General features: G+C 38.5%; 1 protein-coding gene across 4 annotated transcripts in view; it reads right to left on the reverse strand.

The window, feature by feature from the left end:
- Nucleotides 1–27006, reverse strand: part of RPS6KA5 (ribosomal protein S6 kinase A5) — a 186403-nt gene that overhangs the window by 128920 nt on the left and 30477 nt on the right. For 3 of the 4 annotated variants that reach the window (XM_032878629.1, XM_032878630.1, XM_032878633.1), the window contains exon 2: nt 7900–7971. In XM_032878629.1, the coding sequence (XP_032734520.1) occupies nt 7900–7971 (72 nt within the window). Of the gene's footprint in view, nt 1–7899; nt 7972–13105; nt 13125–27006 lie in introns of those variants that run through there. The other variant, XM_032878632.1, reaches the window with a different exon arrangement.

A 27006-nucleotide genomic window follows, 5' to 3' on the forward strand; every position in this document is an offset into this window, starting at 1 on the left:
GGCGTTTCCTATTCAATAAATAACCACAACTGATGGTCATCTAGCAAGTGGCAATTCATACCCATTCTTCTACTAATCCTGTAACAACACTGTGAGGTCAGTATTGTTGACTTATGTCAACAGGGACTTAGGCTCTCAGGAGTTCAGGTGATTTACCCAAGGAACTCATGTAGGTAATGGTAACCTCAAGATTCAAACCTGAATTGTATATGGCATCCTGGCTACCCAAGTACTTCACGATTATGAATGCACCAAAACTGGAAGAGGAAATCAACTCCGCTGCACCCTTTATGGTTGGTTATATGGCAAAAAAATTCTTTTTGGCATAATGGCAAAAAATCTCCAAAGTTTAGGATCATGTATGACAAACAAAGGAAATTCAAAGAGAATACTAAAATCTTTTAGCTAAGACCATCACACTCCACTAAGCATCAGAAATACTAATCCACACAATGGGTACACTTAAAGACTTTCTTCACCTATACGTGGACACATGTCTCAGAGAAAGCAAATGGTTAAAAATAAAGCAGCAGAAAAGGAGAGCAATAAAAACAGAATCAGTATTCTCACAAACAATCCAAAATTTCATCATGAAACAAAATACAGCTGACTCTTGAACATGGATTTGAACTACAAGTGTCCACTTATAAATGAATTTTTTAAATACAGTATAGTACTGTAAATGTATTTTCTCTTCCATATGATTTTCATAACATTTTCTCTAGCTTACTTTATTGTTAAATACACAGTGCATAATATAACACACAAAACATGTGTTAATTGACCATTTACATTATCAGTAAGGCTTCCAATACAAGAGGGTATTAGTAGTTAAGTTTCTGGGCCAACAAAAGTTATATATTCATGGGTTTTCAACTATGTGCACCCCATACCCCACATTATTCAAGGGGCAAGTGTAATTCTAAAAGATGAATCAAAGCTATTTCCTGGACTTGGAAGTATCAATCTGAAGAATAATGCTAGAGATAAGAACATGAATTATATACTTGTTAAACTAAAATGCTTCATACTGTTATGAGCTATGGAGATGGGGCAGGGCAACAGAGGTGGAAAAATACATAGGGATGATCCCAAGAGCTTATAATCTAAAAGAAAAACAGCAGACATGAAGGAAAATTCAGAGAACCACTCAGTGCTATGTTTTCTACAAAGGATTGTGAGTTCTGCAGTTCAGATAATGAAACAATCTGAGCAGGATTTAGACAGGCAGAAGAGAAGGGGAGCACTAGGATTATGGGAATAAGATAAGGCAGAGTAGCAGAATATGGGAAAGGATGCATAACTGTAGGGGAGTAAAAGAAAATTAACCAGACTAGAAAGTAGGTGGAATATCAGGGTAAATGGACAAAAAAGACAGGAGAAAACAGAGCTAAGCCTGAAAGCAAGGCAAAGCCTTGGATTTGAATTAATTAACTGCAAAAAAAAAAAGAGGCACTATAAGTTCTGAAATAGGATAATAGCACAATATATCGAATTTTAGTGAGGATGATTACCATTTACGATAGAATATATATAAAATACACAAAATGGAAGAGAGAACTTGCAGAAAGGCCGAACAGCTAGGGAAGCCCTAACAATAATCCATGTATAAGGTAATACGAGTGATGGCACTAGGAACAGAAAAGGTCAATCCAAGGGTCATTGTGAAGGAAAAATTAGAGGCTTTTGTGAGAAACAAGAAATCAAAAGAGAAAAAAATAAAAAATTACTTCCAAGTTTCTATCTGAGGAAACTGGTCAGTGACAGACCAACAGAAATAAGATAGCTGAAAAGAAAAATAATTCAACAGTCTGAATAAAAAAGAGATTTTTGTTTTTACTTTTTAAAAAGATTTTATTTATTTATTTGAGAGAGAGAGAGAGAGGGAGAGAGAGGAGACAGTGAGCGTGCACGCAAGTGGGGGGAGGAGCAGAGGGAGAGGAATACAGCAGACCCCCACGGAGCGTGGAGCCAACACAGGGCTCAATCCCATGACCCTGAGATCACGACCTGAGCTGAAATCGAGAGTCCAACTGAGCCACCAAAGTGCCCCCACAGAGAGATTTTAAAATGAATATTACATGCATTTAAGTATGAGATCAAAAGCAAATCTTTGATATTGTAATATTCCATAAAGTCTTCAAGATATTGGATGAATAGCATTTTATATAGTTCAAAATATATAAAAATTAATTCATCAGAAGAATTTTCAGTTTCACTTCCAAAGAAAACCTGGCATGACACATAAAGACATCTGATGAGGCTTTTCTATTATTCTAACTGGTGCTGGAAAAAATTATCTTAAAAAGGTAATGAAACTGAAGGATTAGTGGTGAAATTTTTGAATAAAAATTGAGATTTTATTATATTCATAAGAAAAGTTTCCACCTACTCCATTTAGTCATCAAAAATGTGATTTTAAATTCAGAAATACCTACACTGACATCTTAGTTATTCCATGTTCTCATAAGAGCAAGCACATTATCAGCTGGAAAAGCAGCATCCACAGCTAACAACAGACCAAAAACACAACAGTGAAAAGGCATGAAATGAAAATGCCAAGGTAAAACATTACTGACAAAGTCTTTCCCCACCTTTGCAGAATTGTCTTAAGGACCTGTGATCACACCACTCAAAAAGCTGAGCTAGATAATGGGATAAAGTTTTAATTGTGTTGAAAGAAAATATACACCAAGTTTGATTTTATAAATTTGATATTAAAAATCTTACATGTTCGAAACTGGTATCTAATTTTCCTTGCTCATATTCTCTTAGTGGTTTTTAAGAATCAAAGTTATACTATGCTCACACAATGAACTGGAAGAAGAATCCCACTTTTCCTATTCTCCAAAAGAGTTTGCGGAAGATTAGAATGATCTATGTCTTGAATATCCGGCAGAACTCATTCTTAAAACTGAATCAAGTGTTGTCCTGGCAGGAAGATTTTTACTTACCCATTTCTTTAACAATTATAGGATATTAAGGTTTTCTATTCTTTCGTCAATTGGTTTGGAAATTTACACATGTCAAGATTTGTGAGCATGTTAAAGTTTGTGGAATAGTACACCTCAGAACACTAATTCCTATTAGCTCCCAGACTGTATACAATTTTTGCCCAAAGATTGAGTTCTTTTTTTTTAACCCCATGATTTCAACATTACAACTATGGTTGTTTAGCTTTTCTTTACCCACCAAACCTTTTTGCATCTCAGAAACTCTCCTGAGATTACTTTTTTTCTTCCTACATGAGATCTGTTATAAATCCTTGTGAGGATGTCTGTTTTGTATGTCTGGAGTGAGGAAATCCGCTTTTGTATGTCTGAAGATGTCTGTTTTGCCCTCACTTCTGAAAAACAGTTTGGCTGGGTATAGAATTCTAAATCGACAACTGTTTTCTCCAGGCATTCTGCAGGTACTCTTTTTCTCTTCCAAGGCTTTTTGGTTGCTGCTGAAAAGGCATCTGTCTGATCACTGTTCTTCCTTCATAAATATATATAAATAAGTCTTTTTGTTCCAGCTGCTTTTAGGAAGCCTGTCTGTCTCCGGTGCTCATCCCCTTCTCTATGATGTATTCATGTAAGACTTTCCATACATTTGTCTGCTTGGAAAGTGTTCTGTTCCTTTGATCTGTGAATTCATATTTTCAGTCAATCTTAGTAAATTCTTAGTTACTACTCCTCCCCTATTAGCTCCTTCTTGGATTCTGATTAGACAAATCTGTATCTTCTCTCTGTCTTCATCTCCCTTTTATAAATGCCACCTCATTTTTCTCCATTTCATACTCTGCATATTTCCCTCAAATCCATTTCTCAATTTGCTAATTCTCTTTAGCTACATCTCATCTGCTAGTAAACCACCTATAAACTGAGTTTATAATTTGAATTACTTTCTACTTTTAGAAGTACTATTGGTTCTCTTTCAAATCTGTCTGGTCATTTTGTAGCAAGTCTTTTTTTCTTAATATTAGCATCAAAGTTCTGTTTAATTTTAAAAATGAGATATACATATATATCATACTTCATGCCTAATAATTCCAACAGTCTCTGCAGGTCTAATTTTGCTATGTGTTGTTTCTATTTCTTTCACTCATGGTGACTTGCTTCTTGGATGCTTGTGATCATTGGCAATTAAGATCATGTCTATAAAACTTCTTTATGATCTAGGTAAAATTTCATTCTTCCAAAGAGGATTTATATTTGCTTTTCCTAGGCACTTGGGAATACTACCAACTCAGTATGTAAACTAAATTCTTACCTATTTTTTGTTCTTTGGGATCATACAAATGTGTACAAATTCAAGCTGCAAACCTGCACAATGCCTGCCTTGAGTTTTGAATGCTCAGGGAAGGCTTTTGTTTATTTTTTTATTCTCTTCACCCAGAACCAATGCTGAGGCAGAAGAATTTCTCTGCAGCTCCCTTTGCGGGGTGGATTTTCTTATTTAGTCTTTTGCATAGCAGTAGCCTTCTCTACCTCTCAGGAGTCATAGATGATATATCTCAGACCAAGCATGAAAATGGGAACTCCAAAGAACTAGCTCACAATTCACTGGCAGAATTTTCTAGAATAACCTCTGCCTTCAGGGGGCTTATGTAGTTTCTAGATTTCTACTCCCACTTTCTTTCTGAATTCTAAGGATTTTCCTTATTCTTACCAGCTGACCTATACCATCAAGTAGACTTTCTTTAGAGGCATTTTATCCAGCACTTTAAGGGTTTAAAAATGAGGGGGATTTTCCAGGATATGCAAGCTGTCATCTTATCAGAAAGAGAACATACACTGCCTTTCTATTTCTACTTATGTATTTGGAATATACTGCCAAATATAAAATTGACAGATCAAGGAACAGAATTCATTTCATGGCTTTTGATACATGCTATAAAATTCAGTGATGAAAATTAATTAATATCACATTTAATAGTGGCTTGAGAAGATTTATAGATTCCACATCTATTTTGCTTCAGAGAAGTTATCTAATAATATTAAATAAAAGTTTTTTGGTTTTGATGATATCTGGAATAAAACATGATCTTAGTCTGATTTTTATAACTTATCTTCTAAAAGAACAGCTACAAATGTTGGTAAGGATGCAGAGAAATTGACACCCTCACACACTGCTGGTGGAATGTCAAATGGTATGGCCATTTAGAAAAGAATCCATAGTTCCTCAAGAAATTAAACATCAAATTATCATTTGAAATGGCAATTCAGTACTAATATATAACCAAGAGAAATTAGAACTTATGTTCTCCAAAAAACTCATACATGAATGCTCAGAGCAGCATTGTTCATAATAGCTAAAAGGGAAAAACAACCCAGCAACTGATGAACAGATAAACAAGATGTGGTTTATCCACACAGTGGGCTATTATTTAGCCATAAAAAGGAAAGAAGCAGTGATCCATGCTACAAGGTAGATTCAGCTAGAAAATATTATGCTAAGTGAGAGAAGCCAGACACAAAAGACCACATGACTCAATTACATGAATGTCCACAATAGGCAAATAAAAAGATACAGAAAGTAGGTTTAGTGGTTGTTTAGAGCTGGGAGGATGGTGAATCTTGAGAGGTAATAGATAAAGGTTTCACAGGTTTTTTCTGAGGTAAGGAAAGTGTTCTAAAATTGGTTGTGGTGATGATTGCACAACTCTGTAAATATACGAAAGCCACTGATTTGTACACTTTAAATGGATGAACAATAAGGCATGTGATTACACTGCAATAGGGCTATTAGAATAAAAACCATGCAGATAAAACAAATTCTGCGGCTACAGCATAAATTGACCTGAAAAATCCTTTGACAGGGCAGCACAAGCACTATTTCTAAGGAAATCCAGTCCCCGTACAATTGTGACCCTTCTTCCCCGTTGAGTCAATACTGCCTTTGAAAGAGGAAGCAAACATAAGGACAAAATACATTATTTTGGTATTCTGAAAGCATGATTTCTTAGGGATATGGTAGGATGAGGCTAGTTTGCTCTAAAAATACATGTTTACAAATGATCTGAAGGAAGGAATGCACAGTAAAATCTCCCAAGCTGACAATTATACGATGCTCTTCCTGACAATAAGACACTTAGTTGATGAAAATAAATCACAGGGCTTGTTTGCGGGCAGCTGGAGAAGCCGGCTCCACACAACAAGCTGAGGTACTCAGGAAGATGACGAGGAGCTTGCATGGCAAGGCCCTAGGCATGAAGGCTCAACACCAGATGACCTAAAGACAAATGACATGTGCATGAATATGGGAGGCTTGGGACTGATTCTGGAAGCCGAGAGAAAAGATTTTTCTCCTGCTAGAAGGCTCGGCCCTGCGGAAAGTATGGGCAGATCCCCTCATATGGACAGCGGCAATCCCTCCTGTCAGGGGCTGCGAATCTAGAAAGGAATACAGGCCCCTGAGGGCGTGAAGCTAAACTCTACTGGGGAAGAAGAATGTTCTGTCCTCTGAGGCTCTCTCCCTGCTTCTGGGGAAAGAGACAACAGGCCTGCTGAGGAAGGCGGCGGGGGGGGGAATGAAAATCCTCCTTTTCGCTTCTACCAGGAGGATGGAAAATAAGAGTGTCCAGTTCTCACCGCGGTGTAACTGCACAGCATCACTCTCCAGAGGGAGAGCTGAGCAGAGGAGGTGTGCTCCTGGCAAGACCTGCTATGGGACCGGTAGGCCTGCTGCAAAACCACCGAAGTGTGGGGTGCCTTGTTCATGAGTCATTTAGAATCTTGCAACAGTGACCACAGAGCACTACAGCTAACATGGGGCCCTTCCAAATGTGGGGATCGCTGCAACCACATGGGCCATGTCCCCCGGAGGTCTTGCCTCTTGAGCAGCAAGAACAGCAGCAGCAAAAACTCAAGAGGCACCGAGGAAAACCAAGATCATCGAAAATCCCAACAGCCGAGACCGTTAACATTTTGGTGTATATTCCACAGGATTTTACATAAACGCCTAGACTGCTGGCCCTGGAACAACATAGGTTTGAACTGCATGGTCCACTTATACATGGAATTTTCTGGAAAAATACAGGACTGCAAATATATTTCCTATTTCTTATTATTTTCTTAATAACATTTTCTTTTTTTCTAGCTTTCTATATTGTACAAATACAGTATAGAAGACACACAACATACAAAATATGTGTTAATTCATTGTTTATGTTATCGGTAAGGCTTCCAGTCAACAGGATGCTATTAGTAGTTAAGTTTGGGGGGAATCAAAAGTTACCCACGGATTTCCAGCAGTGCAGGGGACTGCTGCCGTAACCCCCTGCAATGTTCGGGGGTCAAGTGTACGTGGAGACACTGATTCTACCATTTTTTATTTCACAGAAATGGTATACTGTACATTCTCTTCTGTAGCTTTTTTTTTAATTTATTAAAGTATGGAGAACTTTCAAAAATGTTAAATACAGATCATCTCATTCCAACTGTATAGATCACACAACATAAAGATCCATGTTCCATTTAATCAAACTCATATTGTTAAGGCTTCTGAGGGTCTTAGGTTTTCCATTATTAAACATGATGACCACTGGATATGAATACAGTGGAGTGAGGACGGAATGAGTTAATCAGAATAAAGTATTTCACAGAGTACTTGGCAAGTCACAGGCTCTCTATAAATGTTAGTGATTTTAGTATTGTGTCCTATATAAAGATTGAACTAATTTACATTCCCGACAGCAGGGTAAAAGAAATTGGTTTTCCTAAATCCTTGCCAATTCTTCCAAATTTTCCCTTTTGTATTTCTTCTATGAATCATTTGTTCATGTTCTTTGACAGTTCTCCTATTGGATTTCTTACACTTTTAAATTTTTAACTGACTTCCATATTGAGGATATGAGTCCTTTGTTGTAAGATAACAAACACTTTTTTTAGCTTAAAAATTTTTTTAAAGACTTACCTCCAGTTCCTAGGACTTTGAGGAGCTCAAAATTTTCAATCCCCACCTTCTCGGCATGTCCAGTTAAATTAGCTAAAAAAAGAAAGAGAAAAAAGAAATAAGGGAATTAGTAACAAGAGGGGGCCCATAGGGGCTTCTTAAATACCAGCAATGTTTTATTACTTGACTTTGGTGGTTAAGCCAGGGTTCACTTTATAACTATTTGTTAAACTATATAGCTATGTTTTATGCAATTTCCTGTGTGTTATATATTACAGGAAAACTTTTTAAGAATTTAGTAGCTATATATCATTTGTACCTAAAGTTAACATAAAAATGAGGTGTTAAGAGACTACCGATCAAGATAATCTGAAAATAAGCACAAATTCCAGTATGTAGCTAGATATGCAGTACAAAGAAAACTGGAGAGATTTAGACAACATATTCATATATTTAACAAATATTTATTGAGTGTCCACTAAATACATCCCCAGCATCTAAGCTGGATTCCACTTCTGTTTCCTTCCTTCTTTTTTTTTTTTTTTTTTAAAGATTTATTTTGCTTATTTTAGAGAGAGAGCGAGCACAAGCAGGAGAGGCAGTGGGGGAGGATCTCCAGCAGACTCTGCACTGAGCACAGAGCCCAATGTGGGACTTGATCTCACAACCCTGAGATATGACCTAAGCCAAAATCAAGAGAGACGCTCAACCGACTGAGCCACCCAGGCACCCCTCTACTCCCATTTCTGTCACTATGCACCTGCACATGACTTAGCCTACATTAGTCATTTAACTACCTATGTCTCAGTTCTCTCATCTCTGAAATGAAAGCACAGTCTCAATAAACTCTAAGATCACTGCTAGCTCTAAAATTTGTTTAAAAAGTATAAACTCTTTAAAAACATATTCTGTCCTAAATAAACAAAATTAGGTTATCATATGAAGGAGTATTTTCCAAAGTATATTCCTTTGATTCTGGTCTTATCCTATAAGATGTTAATAGATGTTATATTTGGGTGGAAAACATGCTTTCAAGTCAAATAAACTTGACGTGGTTGGCTTAAACAAAGTTAATCGGGTTGCTTTACTGCTGAACTGCACAGATGAAAATCTGCATGGGAATCTTCAAAACTGAAATATTGTACGTGTCAAATTTATTGGATCACAAAATTATTTTTTATGGTAATACCCATTAATACTATGTGAACCATCATTCTGTAGATGTGGTTAAGGCAGGCTTGGCCCAAATCCTAGTTCTACCACTTAAAAGCCATGTGACCTTACATAAATCACTTAACTTTTCTGTGTCTCAGGTCCCCTCCAATATAAAGGTATAAAATGAGGATAATAAAAATAACTGCCCTCAGAGCATAATGATGTCTGCAATTTGCTTTGAAATGCATTAAAAAAATAGGATGGATAAATGGATAAATATAGGTATGGCTAGATATGTGATAACACAAATAGATAAAATGTTAATTACAGAATCTAGATAGTGAGTGTAAGAGTGTTCAACATGTCATTCTTCCAAATTCTCTGTATAATTGAAAATATCCATAATAAAATGGCTGAAAATAAAATAATACCTACCTCATAGGGTTGTGATGAGGATTCACTGAGTTAAATCTGTACAGAGATTCCTATGCCACTAAGCATTATTATAAGTGTTTGTAAATAAACAATGCTCTGGGTCTACAACTTCAAGAAAAACAGACCCAACTAGGAACTTCTAGAATTAAAAGTTTCAGAGGGATAAGTGATTTCAGTGTCCTTCCAAAGTTTAACTAAATGAATAATAAAAATTTTTTTAAATTATGGTCAAAACCTCATAACATAAAATTTCCCACCTTAGCCCTTTTTAAGTGTATAATACAGTGGTGTTAATTATATGTTTACAACATATATGTTTACAACAGATCTCTGGAACTTTTTTAATTTTGCAAAACAAACTCTATACCCATTGAATTTAATCTATTAACAATTTTTAATGTAATTGTTGAGGTGGTTGGATTTGGGTCAACCATTTTATTTTCTTATTTGTTTCAAACTTGTTTTTTTATTCTTTTTTCTTCTTTTTAAAGTTTTATTTATTTAAATAATCTCTACATCTGACATGGGGCTCGAACTCATGACCCCAAGATTGAGTCGCGTGCTCTTCCGACCAATCCAGCCAGCCGCCTCTTCACTTGTCTTTTCTATTGTTTGTTCCCATGTTCCTACTTTTCCGACTTAAAACAACAACAAAAAAATACCATTTAAATGCTTTTTCAGATTTCATTTCAATTTTCACATTGGGATTTTAGCTCTACTTCTTTGTATTATTAGAGTAGTTGTTGCCCTAAGGATTATAGTACACATCTTTAATTACTCACAGTCCTCTTATAATTAATACTGTACCATTTCCCTAAAAATAAAGAAACTTTGCAATCATTCTTCATGGAATACAGATACATATTAAATGGAGTTAGTATCTTCTAAATATGCTATATATGTACAACTTATATGATTTATAAAGAAAATAAGAGGAAAGACAGAGGCTTTCCCATTTCTGTAGGTATTTATCATTTTTGATAATCTTTTTTATCTTTTCAAGGATCCTAAATTTTATCAGGTATAAGTTTTTCTCAGCCTTGAAGAACTTCCTTTGACATTGCCTGTAGTACAGAATTCTCCAGTTTTCTTTTATCTGAAAAAGTCTTTGCCTTCATTTAAATTTTTTCATTGAGGTACAGTCCATAAAACTTCCCCCTTTAAAGGGTACACATCCGTGGTTTTTAGTCTACTCCCAGTTGTGTCACTGGCACCACTAATTCTGGAATCCTCTTCATTTCTGAAGGATACTTCCCTCTGATAAAGAATTCTGGGAGGACAGGCCTTTTTCTTTCCTTCCAGCACTTTTAAACATGTTCTTTCACTCTCTTTCGGCCTCTGTGGTTTCTGAGGTTAGTCAGTTATTAAATGGATCATTGCTCCTCTATTTGAAATGTTATCATTTTTCTTTTACTGCTTTCAACATCTGTTCTTTATCTTTGGCTTTCCAAAGTTTTGCCATGATGTGTCCCGATGTGGACTTCTTTGGGTTCAATCAGCCTGGTATTCACTGGTACCTTGTATCTGTCAGTTTGTTTTTCATCAAATTTGGGGAATTTCTGCTTTAACTTTTCAAATTTTTTTTCTATCCCATTCTCTCTGTCCTCTGAGATTCCATTTCCATGCATGTTAGATTGTTTAATACAACCTAAAAGGTCCCTGAAACTGTTCATTTTTTGTTCCAATATGTTTTCTCTGTTCTTCAAATTAATTTATATTGCTCTATCTTCAAGTTCATGTACTTTTCCTTCTGCACTTCTATTCAGCTGTTAAATCCATCTACTGAATTTTTATTTCAACTATTGTATCTTCTAATTCTAGAACTTCCATTTGGTTCTTTTCCACTGTTTCTATTTATTCTTGTTTTGTTACTCAACGAGAGCATGGCATTTTATTTCACTGAGCATATTATAACAGCTGCTTTAAAACTTTTGTCTGCTACTGCCCTAATACCCCATTCATCTCAGGGCGGGACTCAGCTGATTATCTTCCTCTTCGGATATGTTCCATGTTCTGGATTCTCCATACATAGGGTAATTATGGCTTGCAGAAATGTTCATTTGTGAAGACTATGAAATTGTCATTTTTTTCTCCCATGAGAGTTGTTTCTTTTCTTTAGCTGGCAAATAGGTTGGGTTGGCCTGAACTGTCAACTCTTTTTCTTAGGCGGCGGCTCCAGTCCAGTTCAGATTTTTTTGTCTTTAGCTGAGCTCTTCTGGTCTGTTGTACTTATGCATGGCTCCAAGGTCAGTAAGAGATGTGAGCTCACAAAGGCCTCCCCCTCCTCTGGCTCTTCTTCTTCTGGGATTTCTCTACTATCTTCCGTGATCATGGCTCTCTGGTTTCAGTTTTCTAGTCTCCCTGGCCAGAGAAACTATTGTTTTCCCACCAGAGTCCAGAGCACAGACTGTACTTAGCCTGAAGCTAAAATCAGTGAAAAGGCAAGTTACTCCTTATAGCTCCCTTCCTTCCCTCCTCCAAATATATACTCCCCAGTAGAGCCTATCTGCTTCTGTCCACTCACAAGTGCCTTAAATAGTTGCTTTTTATATTAAATCCAGGTTTTACAGTTGTTTTCTGCAAAGGAATTCTCCAGGAGGGGGTCTTTTCCGAAATTATGAGAAACAAAAGTCTTCCCGCATACAGTCAACAGGATGAAAGGAAGGATACGCCACCCCCAATATGCCGCTACAGCATGCTGATTCTTTTGAAATAAAGTTACTTAAGAAACAGCCAGAGAAAGAAGAAGGACACTGACTTCCTTTGCCCCCTCATCCTGAAAGCAGGAAACAAGTCTCTCATTTGAAAGGTATCCTCCCTGTACCAGGAGAGCAGAAGGCATCTTTATTACCAGAAATAGAGGATTTAGGGCCCAAAAAGCTATATAAACAAACTTTGCTACTTCCTCACTAATTTGCTATAAACCCAAACTCTTCAGTCTTACCAATTTATCACAAAGCTAACTTTGGTGACTTCTTTGAGTCTCATATTTCTATAGGCTCCTGGACATACAAAATTAAATGTTTTTCCCCCCGTTAATTTGTGTTATGCCAATTTAATTATTAGGCCAGCCAAAGAACCTAGGAGAAAAGGAGGGAAAGGTTCTCTTCCCCTGCAATTACAAAGTTTCTATTTTAACGGCTGCCCCAGCAAGTTAACTGCAAAGAATAAAATAAATATGAAAAAGGTGATCTGATAAAAGTTCATCTCAGGGGTCTTCAATTTAATACCCAATAATTCTTTTACGTTACGCCTGTTAGGCAAAGTGAGTAATCAGACATACGGAAACTGATCAGTAGGAAGTTCTACCAATATTCAGGCATGGGGGAGAAATTTATCAGTTATAAAGATCTCTTTCATTGTGTTAACAACAAAACATAAAAACAAATGGTAAATAGGATTACTGTATAGAATCTTCAGCACTGACAAGCACATATTTGAGCCTATGAGTCTAGGTGTCTAAATCGTTCTCATTTCTGTGCTATCACTTATTATAATAAGTAGAAGCCTTTGAACATGAAAGTCTAAAAATAAAGTACATTTCTCTTAATTAAATTGTTAACCTCAGATTAAGAGCTCAAACTTCCCGGCAACAGCACCAACATTCATTAGAACAAGACTTAAAATATTTACATACTGTGTTTCACCCTGGAGGTGAAGTAAACATCAGCCAATTACAGAAATCTGCATTTCTGAGTCATTACATGCAGGAGCGAAGTCCAAAATGTACCCTCATCAGATGCTGAGAAGCTACTCCACACCAGGGGCCAGACTGTACCAGAAATAAGCCTTTACAACTGAGAGACAGGATTGTCCATTGTTTTCCTTCCTATGTGAAAATAAACGCCACTTTATTGTGGTTGCAGGAGCTCCTTTTCCTGGGCCAGGCCAGCCTCTGCCCACCTTAACCTCCCATCTAGTTCTCTCCACAGGTAAGAGAAGTTACTAACCTAATTATGCAGGAGTCCAAAATCCTGATTGGGCACAGTTAGCAGGACAGGGGAGGGGGGCGGGGGTGTGTCACTATGTCAAAATAACAGTCTCCACACAGGGTCTGTGTTCCTGCCTCAAACTCTTGGGCTGGCCTGAGCCACCGTGGACCAACGTCCATTCTCTTGCACTTCCCCTGGGCCGCTACACAAGTCTTCACTTCCCCGCAGTTCGCTAGCTGTCAGGGGCAGAGGACCCTCCTTTTGCTGCGCTCTCAGAAGGTCACACTGTGTTACAATGCCTACACATCACTCACCTCCACTCATGGCGAAAGCATTTTATTATCTCACATCATCACAAGAAGGGTGAGGTCAGTACGGTAAGATAGTCTGAGAGAGAGAGAGAGAGAGACTATATTCACACTTTCATTACAGTATATTGTTTGACTGTCCTGATTATTATTGTTGTTGATCTCTTACTGTGGCTAATTCATCAATCAGATTTTATTATAGGTATGTCTGTATGTCTAGGAAAATGCATAGTATATTGACATTTGGTACTATACGTGGTTTCAGGCACCTGCTGGGGTCTTGAAACGTTTCTCCCAAGGATAAGGTGGGGCGACTACTGTATAGAGCAGTCAACAAAGCAGAGCCAGAGGTTCCTCTGGGACTGGGTGTTCACTTACTTGTTTGTTCTCCCCTCCAACCTTCTAATTCACACACCTCCGTATGCTGGTCCTAAATGGTGATCAGATGAGGTTGAGAGGGAAGCAGGAGTCCTGACTTAGGCCTTAAGCCCAAACTACTTGCACCAAGGCACTTTCAAGGAGAGTCCTACACGGATGTGCTGGCAGTTTGCAGCCGTTATTCAGGTGGCCCTCTTGAGTCCCATGGGCTACTGTTTCTGGCAGATAGTCCCCTCATGACTCTGGCGGTAAGAGTTTATTGTCTGGGCAGAGTTTAGGCATTTCTGGATTTCTGGCTAGAATGACGTGGCACCAAAACCTTACTCTCAACTCCTAATTCCCAACTAAAAGGATAAACTCCTTCCCACAGAAACAAGGCCTTATGAAAACTCTTCACAAATATATAAAATAATACCAAAGAATATCAACAAACTTAGACTAGAGCTATTTAGTTGGTACATAATAGTACTGTCACGTCAATTGTTCTATCTGTCAGCTATTGTCATGCTTGAGGTGTTAAATATGAGTAAGCGTGGATTAAAACAAAGAAAATGTTTTTTAAACTTTTCAAGGTCTATGTTAGGCCTATCTCTACAGTTAATCAGCTCAGACAGTCTCCTCTCATCAAAAGCATTTATAGTTTTTTATATCAACATATTATTCAGTTTATTCATTTCAAAAAGATAGGTATGAAGAGTTGTAATGCTTTCCTAAAGCAGTTCTTACTAATTTTTTTCTTATTAAAATATTAGAAACTACCCCATTGAAAATCCTTTACTTCTTCATTGGTTTATTATCCTAGAATGTGTTCTTCCTGGTTAGGAAATCACTTTTAAAGTTGAATTTCACAAATTCTTTTATAAGAAGTCAATGGATCTTTTTAAAATGTTTGCCAAAACGCAAATGAATTTCAATGTTTAACAGGTTCTCTTTAGAAAACAGTTCGAATTATTAATAGCTCTTAAAGGAAAAATCTTGTCTTACACAATGAATATAAAGTACTTGTTTTTTTAACACTACAACTGGATTTCTTTGGCTCCTCAAATAATATGGTTATGTGCTATGTAGAAAAATATGGCCAATATAATTTTTTAAATAAGAAATTTAGAAAAACCAGATAATTGTCTTTTCTCCCAAATTTAAATAGTTTTGTTGCTTGTTCTACTATTATTATAAAATAATCCTGGTTTGTGGCTTAAAAAAATAGATAATATAAATAGGCCTAAAGTAGACCTTGAAAACCTCCCATATCCCCACCAAAGATTATGATTGTTATTCCTTGATGTTTTCTCCCAGGATTTGAGCCATAAACCTATGAGTGATAAACGGCTTCTTAGCCAACTTTCTAGGCAATTCTACTGCCAAAGGTAATTTGTAATGCATATTATCTATGACCATTTCTTTTAAGTTGATATGTTTAAGTCAGAACTTCCCAATCTCATGGAGGAAAACAATCAGGAAAAACACATTTTTCATTCTGTTACCATAGTTTCTGCAAAGCTGCACAAATGTAATTGCTCAGAGCATGTGCTGAAATCATTTGATTAGATCCAATAATTCACTCGTATTAAAGCTAAGAAAAGGTTTAATTTAAAGCACTTTTACAATTAAAGTGGAAATAAAGAAGAATAATGCTTCTGAGGCCATTTAAAGTAAGTTGTTAGCATATGAGTGAGGTACTCATATGCCAGATTTTATTCAATGGATTAATCATTTATTAAACTTGCAATAAGCTACAAGAAATGTAATTTATTAGAAAGGATTATGGAGTCTATGGACAATAAGGGGAATATCATTATCACGTAAAACTACTTAAAAATGCTCACTGAGAATACAAGTTCTCATCTGCTCATTGAACAAAGACTCACTAGGAACCTGTGCACACCTGAGCCAGCTGCTAGGTCTTTAAGAAACAGGATTTGAAAATGTGAGAAAGGCTAGGGACTTCTGGGCTAGAAGACTATGTGGAGCAAAAAGCGTAAGTCGGAATAAGTACTTTACTAGTACAGAAGAGGACTGTCCTAATTAGCTATGATGGGCTTATGTGGGAAAAACAGTAAAAGTACTACATCAAATGGGTACACGAAACTAGCTGATTCAAAACCTAGAACGCCAGACTAATTAGTTTGACTTGAATCCATAAGCGGTAATGGCTCCTGACAAGGTTTTAGAGAATTGCATTGGCAGTAGTGTGCCACATGGACGGCAGCAAGGAAAGACGAGAGCTAAAAGAGGGAGAGCTTAATGCAATCAACTGGATATGTGTTAAGAATCTGGTCTGAGTAGAAACTAGAACAAAGAGGAAAGAACGAGCCTAAGAATCACTGCAATATCCGGCTCAAGAAACACTGAACACCTGACTTGGGTGCTGAGACCACAAAAGCAAATAGGGCAGGGTCCCTACTTTCAAAGCTAAATAAATTGAACTTTGTTTCTCCCCCTCCCCAACTGGCCCCATATCTAAAGTATAAGACATGGAGTCCCCTGGGTGGCTCAGTCAGTGTCCAACTCTTGATTTCAGCTCAGGTTGTGATCTCAGGGTGCTGGGATCAAGCCCCACCGGGGGCTCCCTGCACAGTGTGGAGTCTGCTTCTTTCCCTCTCCCTCGCCTTCCACTTGCACATGTGTACTCTCTCTTGCTCAAATAAATAAATCTTAAAAAAAAAAAAAAGTACAAGAAATGAAAGTCTGGTAAATGGTAATGTTACTAATGAACTTTGTTGAAAGGGGAAGTTGAAAGGGAAGATTGAAAGGGGAAGTTTTGGGGTTTCAACACTGATTTTGGAGTGATGGCAGACCATCCCGAAAAGGCTGCCGTGTAGACAGTTCTAGACAAGGAACTAAGTCTGGCAGCATGCTGACGGGGTTTAGAACACACTACCTGCCAAACACAGCCCCTTGGCATACTGAATATTTTAAACTGAAGGGACCTTCAGCAGCCTTCCATTTTTTAGCACCTTCACTATTAAAGGAAGGAGTTTTGACCTCCGCCTGAAGCAAGTCATAACACTTTCCTATGAGAGGTCCCCTTGCCAGACCCAGAGAAAGGAGCATCCCTATTTTTGTAGACAGGGGACAGAGGGAGGAGTCTGAACAAACAGGCCTCTTGCTAGTAAGTTTCTCCCAGGTTACTACACTTATCTCATACCTTTGCCCTCTCATACCCCTGTTCTCTGACCTTCCATGCCATCAAACCTAACATGAAAATGCTAAGTTTATGTCTCCTGGGTTTTCATTTACTTATGAAGCCTCCCATGTCACATACAATTTGCTACATAAATGTACATGCTTTTTTCTTGTTCATTTGTCTTTTGTTACAGGGATCCCAGAGAACTTTGAAGGGCAGAGAAGAAAAAAAGTTATTAGAAGAGCAAACACTTTAAGAAGAAAGCCCTTGGGACACAACACAGAAAGAAGGGCAAGTCTTGATGAAAACCAGGAGTGAGGATATAGGAAGAAAAGAGCCAGAAAAAAAGTGAAAAAAATGAACAGTGTATAGAATCCAAAGAAATAATGCCCCCAAAACCCTGCATTACCAATGCAGTCAAACATGGTACAATGGGAAATATTTATCTGGTCTTTGTCCAGGTTCCCAGCACACAGCACCTTGAAGCTTAGGACTGTCAAGAGTGCTAACAGTGTCTTTTGTCTTTTGTGAGAAGACTGGGGGCTAAGGGGATCCAGATAGCTTCACGATGGGGGTTGGCTGTTAGAAAGACCTTAGGACTTTCAGCCCCACCCTCCCTCTACCTCCTCCCTGGAAGGGAGAGAGGCTAGAGATTAAGTTAATCACCAATGGCCAATGACTTAACTAGTCATGCCTATATCAAGAAACCTCCAGAAAAACCCCTGAACAGTGGATCTGAGAAGCTCAGGTTGCTGCACACACAGAGGTGCTGGGATGGTGGCGCTCCCTGAGAGAGCAGGAAGTTCCACATTCCCCTCCCGCACCCCAACTACCCAAACCTTGCCCTAAGAATCTCTTCCATTTGGCTGTTCCTGAGTCATGGGTTTTATCCTCAAGTCAAGGCTGGGAGGTCAGGGTATATGGATGGAGACAGATAAACAAAACAACATCCTTAAAAACAATGGATACAGATAATTCTATTTAAGCATATGAAAGGAAGGAAGGAATAGAGTGAAAATGGGAAAGAATCATATGAAATATTTTTCCAATTTAGCAGTCAGATGAGAGAGAAGGTTGGAAGTGATAAATAATGGGGTCCAGGATGTTATGCCCGAGTTTTTGGGTCCAAGAGACCACCAAGGAGCCAAGCACCGATGCAATCACACGAGGACCTATTTTATGTTTTTATTTTAGCCAGAGGCTTCCATTGAGGTTAAACACAGGATAGAAAGGGTTAGAGAAAAGGATTAAGAGACAGAGTGAAGAATAAGGAGATATAAAGGATGGAAAAAAGAGATTATATATAGCCTTTCTACTGGACACAAATGGTCTCCGAAGGGAGCACCAGAGAAGCAGCGCACTGAAGTAAGAGTAAAACGCCTCAGAAACCAGCTTGGCTAAGATGTACAGGGGGATGAAATGAGATCTACACAAAGTCACCTTATGAGATAAAAATCAGTATAAGCAGCACAGAACTTGAACTATGCTAATCAAAAGAACTAAAATATTTAAAGAATGGATAACAAAAGATAGACCAGAAAAAAATGAAAACTAAAAAACAGAATGCCAAGTTGGGTAATGTGTTTCTAGCACTTTCCAAGGGACATTCTGATTACCAGCTTCAAACATCACGTCCCCTAGGAAGCAACACCCCTATCCCAGAGATGGCCTTACTAAGCCTTTCACTCACAGAGCACACAGCCAACTCCCGTTTTCCTAAGGCCATATTCACCCAGCAACCCAATTTTGACTTGAGACCCTCACCCCAAAGGAAAAAAATGCACTAATCTAGCAAACGCAAGTGTTTTGTGTAGTTGCTTCTACGTCTTACTCTGAAGTGGTAAGGTGTCATTTGGGTTGATGAATCAGTCTTCTGAGATTGTAATCACAGCTATATGCATGAAATCAGAGCATGAAAAGGAAACGCAATTAACAGAATGATCCAGCTTTGAACCCTGTTTGTCACTATCGAGGAACACCTCATTAAGAGCAGTATCTACAAGACACTGCAGCCGTGTACTGTGACCTTGTCAATGGTTTTGGGACTGTTTTCATCTCAGAAGAAAAGGAGAACAATTACAGAAAGCAGCACTGTGAGATTTAACTGTGAGTGCAATAGGAAGTAGGGAAAGAGCGTGCTGCAGCTGAAACCGAAATAATTAAACCACAATTTATTATACATCTGTGAGCTATAGAACATCAGCTTAGAAAGCTTAAACACCACAGTCCTGTCCACAAAAAACACTTATCCAATTTTCAGGTACTTTTCAGGTTTGTCTTCCTCTCTGAGACATTATCTCATCAATTAAAAAATAAGGGAGGGGGGGAAACAAAGCCTAACGAGTTAATAAAAAAGTTCCCATTTTTGGTAAAGCAAGGAGTTTCAGTCCTGGCTCAAATTCCCTATTCTTCAGCAATTAGTTTCACCTTCCCCTTTCTAGCACCTTCACCATTAAAGAAATCAACAATGACTTCTAATTTCCAAGTACTGGTATGAATAGGTCACAGCACAATACTATAGACATTTTCCTCTTTCTGTTTTATTTTTTTTTAAAGACTTTATTTATTTATTTGACAGAGAGAAAGAGATCACAAGTAAGCACAGAGGCAGGCAGGGAGGGTAGGGAAGCAGGCTCCCTGCTGAGCAGAGAACCCAATGCAGGGCTCCATCCCAGGACCCTGAGATCATGACCTGAGCCAAAGGCAGAAGCTTAACCCACTGAGCCACCCAAGGTGCCCCCATTTTCCTCTTTTTAAAACTCTTCTTCTATCATGACCTACAAGAGGGAAAGTCTCAGAGGCAGGGGCGATTATAAGCCCACCATCCTCAACACGAACCACTCTCCTTCTGTATCTTCATCTCCAGTTCTCTTGTGTAGGATCCTAGTCACTACCTGGGGCTTGCCAGCTCTAGACTGAGGGGACTCAAACTGGCAGAGCCAGGGCCTGTGCTAGTCCAGAGCCTCCCCTCCCCCACAGGCCTCTAACAGATTCCAGGAGAGCTGATATTCTCAGGCACCACCTCTGCTCCATAACACACCAATGCAGACATGACCACTGGGTCCTCCTCTGAGTTCTAGAAAAGACAGTAACAAAACCTGAACATAGGCAGAAAGCACTCCTGAGTAGAAGAGACTTCAGTGAAGATTTCCAGAGAAAGGCAGAGGACTGGCACACAGGGCAACTACGAAAGGGGAACTGGAAATAGGAACAGTCTGCCTTTCTCACCATCTTCCAGCCCTGTGGGGGTCTTTATCTCTCCAATTCCTCTCTTTCCACCTTTTCTCTCTCTCCTTCTCTTAGAAGCAAAACCAACAAATCGGTTCCCTTGTGTCCTGTCAAGCAGCTTCCTCCACTCCTGACCCCTCAGCCCTAGCTAACAGCCACACTCATATCCCTAAGGGGGCTTGATGTCAAGGCAGGGTCCCCAGGGCAGCTCCCCCTATGCAAGGAATTCTAGGGCCCACCGCCAGGATAAGACATTTTTCTTTTCCCTACCTCTATTGTAGGTTTTAGGCAGCCATCATACTCTACATATAACTACATAGTCTACTAATTGAACAAATATTCTAAATGCCTACTTGAATCCAATTTTGTGCCAATCAGTGGCGACACCAGAGCAGACATCCTCCCTGATGCCAAGAAGCGCGGGGTCCAGCGGAGGCACGCGGGCCAGTGAAGAAGCCCACAGTACGAGTACTACCAAAGAGGTATGAGGCAGAAAGTACCAAGGGGGCACCTTGCCACATCTGAAGGTTTGGGGAAGTTAGGCACGGATGGAAAAAAAAGCCTGCTCATCGGAAGAAACACACCAAAGCACCAAGATGACCGAAAACGTGGCGTATCTGGGAATGTGCACTCAGTGCAGACAGGCAAATGCAAAAGAAGGAGAGGGTGAGAAGGCAAGCAAGACGCAAGGCAGGAACCAATTCACAAAGACTCTGATTGGAAAAGGTTATGTATTTTGTTCTAAAGGCAATTGGAACCAATGAGAGATTTTAAGCAGAGGATTACGACAACCATTTCTGTACCTGAGAAAGACCACCACCAGCAGAAGCAGCATGGGAAATGAGTTAGAAAGGAATTCCCACGAAGACAGCAAAGCCAACGCACAGGTTGATATAATGATTGAAGCCAGAAACGATAAAGGCTAAGCTAAGGCACTGAAATTAGGAAAACAAAAGGAAAACTGAATTCCTTAATATATATTAACACTACTAGGCACAAAGTGAAAACATTGGAAATCACTAAAACCATGAAATTCTGAATAGCTGTAGTACAATCTCTTCAATTCAAAATGGTAATCTGTGGGGCGCCTGGGTGGCTCAGTCGGTTAAGCATCTGCCTTCCGCTCAGGTCATGATCCCAGAGTCCTAGGATAGAGTCCTGCATCCGGCTCCCTGATCAGCAGGGGCATCTGCCTCTCCCTCTGCTTCTGTCCCTGTTCATGTTTTCTCTCTCTTGCTCACTCTCTCTCTAAAATAAATAAAATCTTGAAAAAAGTGATAATCCCTAAATGACCATGAAATCATCAAGTACTTGGAGTGAAAGAAAAGATCAATTTTCAAAATATGAACTGTGTTCATTTGTTAAAATTCAAAAGTGTATGCCAAGAAGAGTGATTTCTACTATATGTAAATTATACCTCGACAGAAAAATATGAGAGTTATAAAGAACCATGAAAGTATTTTTTTGCATTTTGGGTTTTTTCCCATGACAATATTTTTTAAACATGAGTGTTATAGATTTTCAGATGCAGCAAGAACTTTCTTGATGTTTATTTTGTTACTGTTTTGCACAGATACCTGTTTGTCAAAGGTAATGCTTCCTTTTTAGAAAAGCCACATATTTTCTAATAGCAATATAAAGCTTCTAAGACTCATTTTTCAAAATGCACACGTCCTGGTACATCTAACCCCACATCATCCAAGCAACCTGTTCTTCAATTTTATAAAAACATCTTATTTATTAATGCATTATTCTTAAATGTTACAAGTTTTTCTGTACTTCCTATAACTGCATGTGATTGGGTAACATATTATTTAACATGCAGATGTTGTGTGGGTGTATATAGATTTGGTAAAGATAAACTTTGTGAATTAAATGTCTGTGAAATGTCTGTGGGATTTCCAAATGAAGATGATCAATGGACAGTAAAGAATTTTACTATTGTAGATTATTTAAAAATTCACAATTATCATAAAACATACAGCTTTACAAGAACCGTCAACTTGAATATTTCATTTCCTAGCCAGGTCCTATGGCTGAGATTAATACACACAAAAATGTGAAGATAAAGATAATTTAGGGAACAGTAGAGCACATCAAAAGGAACGAGCTGAAGTTTTTAGAAGACTTATTTTCAGAGGTAAGCTCCCTCAGTATTAGTCATTTAGCGTTAGTGTAACCAATCATTAGCTGACAGTTTAAAGACAACCGTGCTCTGGACCTCAATCCAGATAGACAAAGAACAGAGCCGCACTACTGACACTCGCACGGCTTGCCTATTTCTGAAGGTCTACCTTCATTTGCAGTGGGAGTCATGCTGCAGTATTCTCGCAAGCAAAACACAAGATAACTTACACACGATAAAAACTGAAACCATCACAGCAAAGTAAACACTCCAGATTCCAAAGTGCCACCGAAATTGTTTTGGTATTTGCTGACATATTTTAAATTGTATCTTCCAGGCAAGATAAAAAGTAGTTTTCAAACAGTCCAAAGTAATAATCCCAAGAGTCAGATTTTATTTTGATGTGAGAAAATGCAGCAGCACTTTGTCCCTCCTAAGCCATAACCTCATTTTTCCACTGAAATTCTATTGTCGCCTCTATGCCTGATTCTATTGTGAGAAAGAACTTTATCAACACCCTTTCCTTTTTCTTGTTTCCAGACGACATGCTGCTAATAGTGCCACTTTGGTCTCTATCAGCACTTACATGCAGCTGCTTTGAATCAAATCAGTTTGTGGTAATATGTGCTTAGGGCTAGAAACTTTCAGAGGGGCTACTGCCAACTTGTTTTTCAAGAATAGTTCTACTTCCAAAAAACGTTAATTTTAACTCATAGTGAACTGCCTAATTTAATGCAGATGAACACTGGAGACTGAAGAAACTGAATTCATCCGGTCTTGTCCCATCCTTCTTTTCCAATCTCAGTTTTAACTGTGTTTACTCCACCACAACCATCCTCTGACACCAAGTCTGCAATTCAGGAAAAAATGGGCAAGGAGTGCTCTGGAAGGAGTTCGGGGGACTAGAGCTCTACAGCACCGTGCTCTCCTGTTGTCCCCTCCTCTTCTTATTTCAAACAGGAAATGTAAACCCATTCTCCTGAAACCAAGTCAAGCAATCAACACCTCTGATTTTACAAGGGTATGAGCACAATGGTGCATATAACAAGTCACAGAGTTTTTGTGCCTCTTAAACACTATGATAGTGCTCCCTGCTCACTTACATTTTTCTCTTATTTTAAAATGATTTCAAAATCTAAAGTTACTAATGGACAACTCTCATATTCAGAATTACCAGTTTGTAACGTCCTGCCATGCTTCTCTTAGTCGTATACTCACACATACGCACACACTCTCACACAAACTTATTTTTTCTGATCTACTCAGAGTAGCCTGCACATATTATGCATCTTTGTCCCTTAATATTCTGGTATTTCTAAAAATGCTTTTAAGGTACCTCAGTATAGTTATCAAATTCAGAAATTTAACACTGATAAAATACTTCACTCTATGGTCCCTATCCTGATTTGTCAACTGTCTGATGTTCTTTGTGATTGTTAATTTTACATGTCAATTTGGCTGGACTATATGGTGCCCAGATACATGGTCAAACATTATTCTGGGTGTTTCTATGAGGGTATTTTTGGACAAGACTAGTATTTCATTGGTAGACTCTGAGTAAAGCAGATTGTCTTTCAGAAAGTCAGCTGTGCACGGGGGCCTCCATCATCAAACGGAAGTGGTACACATGAGACTGGGGCTGAGTAGGCCCCGAAAGCAAACCAGCTATGTGGACAAGAGGTCCAAATGCCCGTGGTCCCTACTCCTGCCATACCACCTTCGCTCTCCCAGCCTGCACCTGTGGCCTCATGGGAGGTTCTGAAGATCAGTCGACAGAAAAAAGACACAGGACTGGGTTCGGATGGTTCTATACAACATGCAGCCAGCAGCTGGAAGTAGATGGTTACAGCACCACCACTCCTTTCTGGGACATTCCTGAAGGACTTCCTGTGTCCTGACATGAACCCTTCATTTATTTTTCTTCCTTCCTTCCTTTTTAGCATTTATTTGCTTCCTCTTACAAGTAGCCATGATTCCTTTTAAGGGTAAATGGTCTTAGGAGCCAAGATCCTGGTGCCACGTGTGCTCACTGCTACTGGGAGATCTTGCCTTCTAGACCTTTTCATGAACAGAGCTAGGAAATGTATATTTATGCCATTTTATATATATTTAAGTCTTCTGTACATACATGCTTAGGCTGTACATGGACTTATGTTGGACTTATACTGTACATATATGTAATATGTGTGTTTCAAAATACTGTAAGAGATGCCTCATTCAATTGGTATAAACTATTTGCTTACAATTTTCTAATGTAGAAAATTATTTATATATGAAATTACTTGACCTTAAACTTATTTACTGGTTTAAGTCATATGAAATATACCATATGGCCAACTCACCCAGAAAAATAAGATTATGATGAGTGCAAGAGTAATGATCTAACTCTGAATGATGAAACCCAAATATTCTAAGGTTGAACCAATAGAATGTGAAGTACACCAATAATGTCCATGTCTCTTGATAGTCTGCCGGGCCATCGCTAAGCCACTTCCTATATACAAAAGGCAGTATCCTTCCAAGAAATATCAGAATGTCAACAACTAGAGAATACTTGGTGGGAAAGCTGAAGCAGAAAAAGAGGCCTGAGCAATCTGAGGAGGCAGGTTTTATAACCCTTTCCCACCACCTTTTTAGCTTGGAAATAAATGCTTAAATTTGAGGATGTTTACATGGTTTGCATGGTTTCTAAGTTCTGCTTCTGGATGTTTTATTGTGAAAAACTAGATTTTCTGCTGTGACCTCAAGTAAAATTGAAATTGAATCTAAAATTGGGAACAAACAAGTACACATACTTGTGCTCTAAGTGCTCTTATGCAATACAAATTACAAACAGTTATATACACAATGTAATTTAAGGTTTACATGCTGTTCTTCTATGTGCGGCCCCATCTTGTTTTAGTCCCAGCTCTATAAATAAATATCACTGGCTCATCAACAGTTTTTTTCCCTTCTCTTTTCTCTTTCTTTTTCATAGACTCTCTTAAGACTTAGCTTTCCCACTCTATCCCTCACAGGACTGCTATAGTAAGAGCTCTGCCAGAATTTGGTGTGGTTTTTCCTTCCCTTCTTAGATGTAATCTGGGGTGTGGTATTCCCTAACTCCCAGCAAAGCTGATGATATGGGTCATAAATGGTTTTATCTGAGCTTCTAATCAATACTATGAGTTTTCTGCGGGGGGGAGGGGGATGTATATGGATTTTTGGAATCAGGCAACTGCCATTATCCTCCAAATCTAACAGATTTGTCCTTGCTCATGGTTAAAGCGTCATTTCTGAAGTCCTCTCCTCTCCCACCCCCAACCCCCCAAATCTTCAAGGCAACTAGGAAGTTTCCAGCTTGGTCTGGGAGTCTCTTAGAGGTGTTCCAAAAGTTGAAAACCCTCCAACTCATCCCCACCTGACCCTCAATGGAAAGCTAATTGTCAGTATCCTTTTGTTGTTTAAAAAAAATAAAAAAGTGGATTCTATGCAGCATTACAGTCTTAAAAAATTCTGAATCCCTTCATGTAAGATTTTCCCTATAGGAGGTTTTATCACTCAGAATCATCTAAATTATGTTACAGTAACATATTACCCCAAAATTTCAGTGGCTCAAAACAAGTTTACTTCTCATTCATTCTTCGTGTGCACTGTGTTTTACCTAGAGGTTCTGTTCCATGACTTCTTTACTCGAGTACCTAGGATCAGAGAGACAGTATTCACTATCTAGAATACTGTCAGTTGCCAAAGCAGTGGGAATAAAAAGCTTTGAAAGGAGTCATACTGGCAAATTTTTTTTTTAATTTTATTTAAATTCTAGTTAGTTAACATATAGTGTGATGTTGGTTTCAGGAGTAGAATTTAGTGATTCATCACTTACATACAATACCCAGGGCTCATCCCAACAAGTGCCCTCCTTAATCCCCATGACCCATCTAGCCCATCCTCCACCTACCTCCCCTCCAGCAACCTTCAGTGTATTTTCTATAGTTAAGAGTCTTTTATAGTTTGTTTCCCTCTCTCTCTCTCTTTTGTTTTGGCCCTTTCCCCTATGTTCATCTATTTTGTTTCTTAAATTCTACATGTGAGTGAAATCGTATGGTATTTGTCTTTCTCTGACTTATTTCACTTAGCATAATACCCTCTTAGCTCCATCCATACTGTTGCAAATGGCAAGATTTCATTCTTTTTGATAGCTGAGTAGTATTCCAGTGTGTGTGTGTGTGTGTGTGTGTGTGTGTGTACACACATCTACTTTATTCATTCATCGGCCAATGGACACCAGGTTCTCTCCATAGTTTGGCTACTATTGATAATGCTGCTATATGAACATCAAGGTACATATGCCCCTTTGAATCTGTATTTTTGTATCCTTTGGGTAAATATCTCATAGTGCAATTGCTAGGCGATAGGGTAGTTCTATTTTTTAATTTAAATTCAATTAGCCAATATATAGTA

This window comes from Lontra canadensis, unplaced genomic scaffold, assembly GCF_010015895.1.
Source record: "Lontra canadensis isolate GAN:19392208 unplaced genomic scaffold, GSC_riverotter_1.0 scaffold64, whole genome shotgun sequence".
NCBI classification, from domain to species: domain Eukaryota; kingdom Metazoa; phylum Chordata; class Mammalia; order Carnivora; family Mustelidae; genus Lontra; species Lontra canadensis.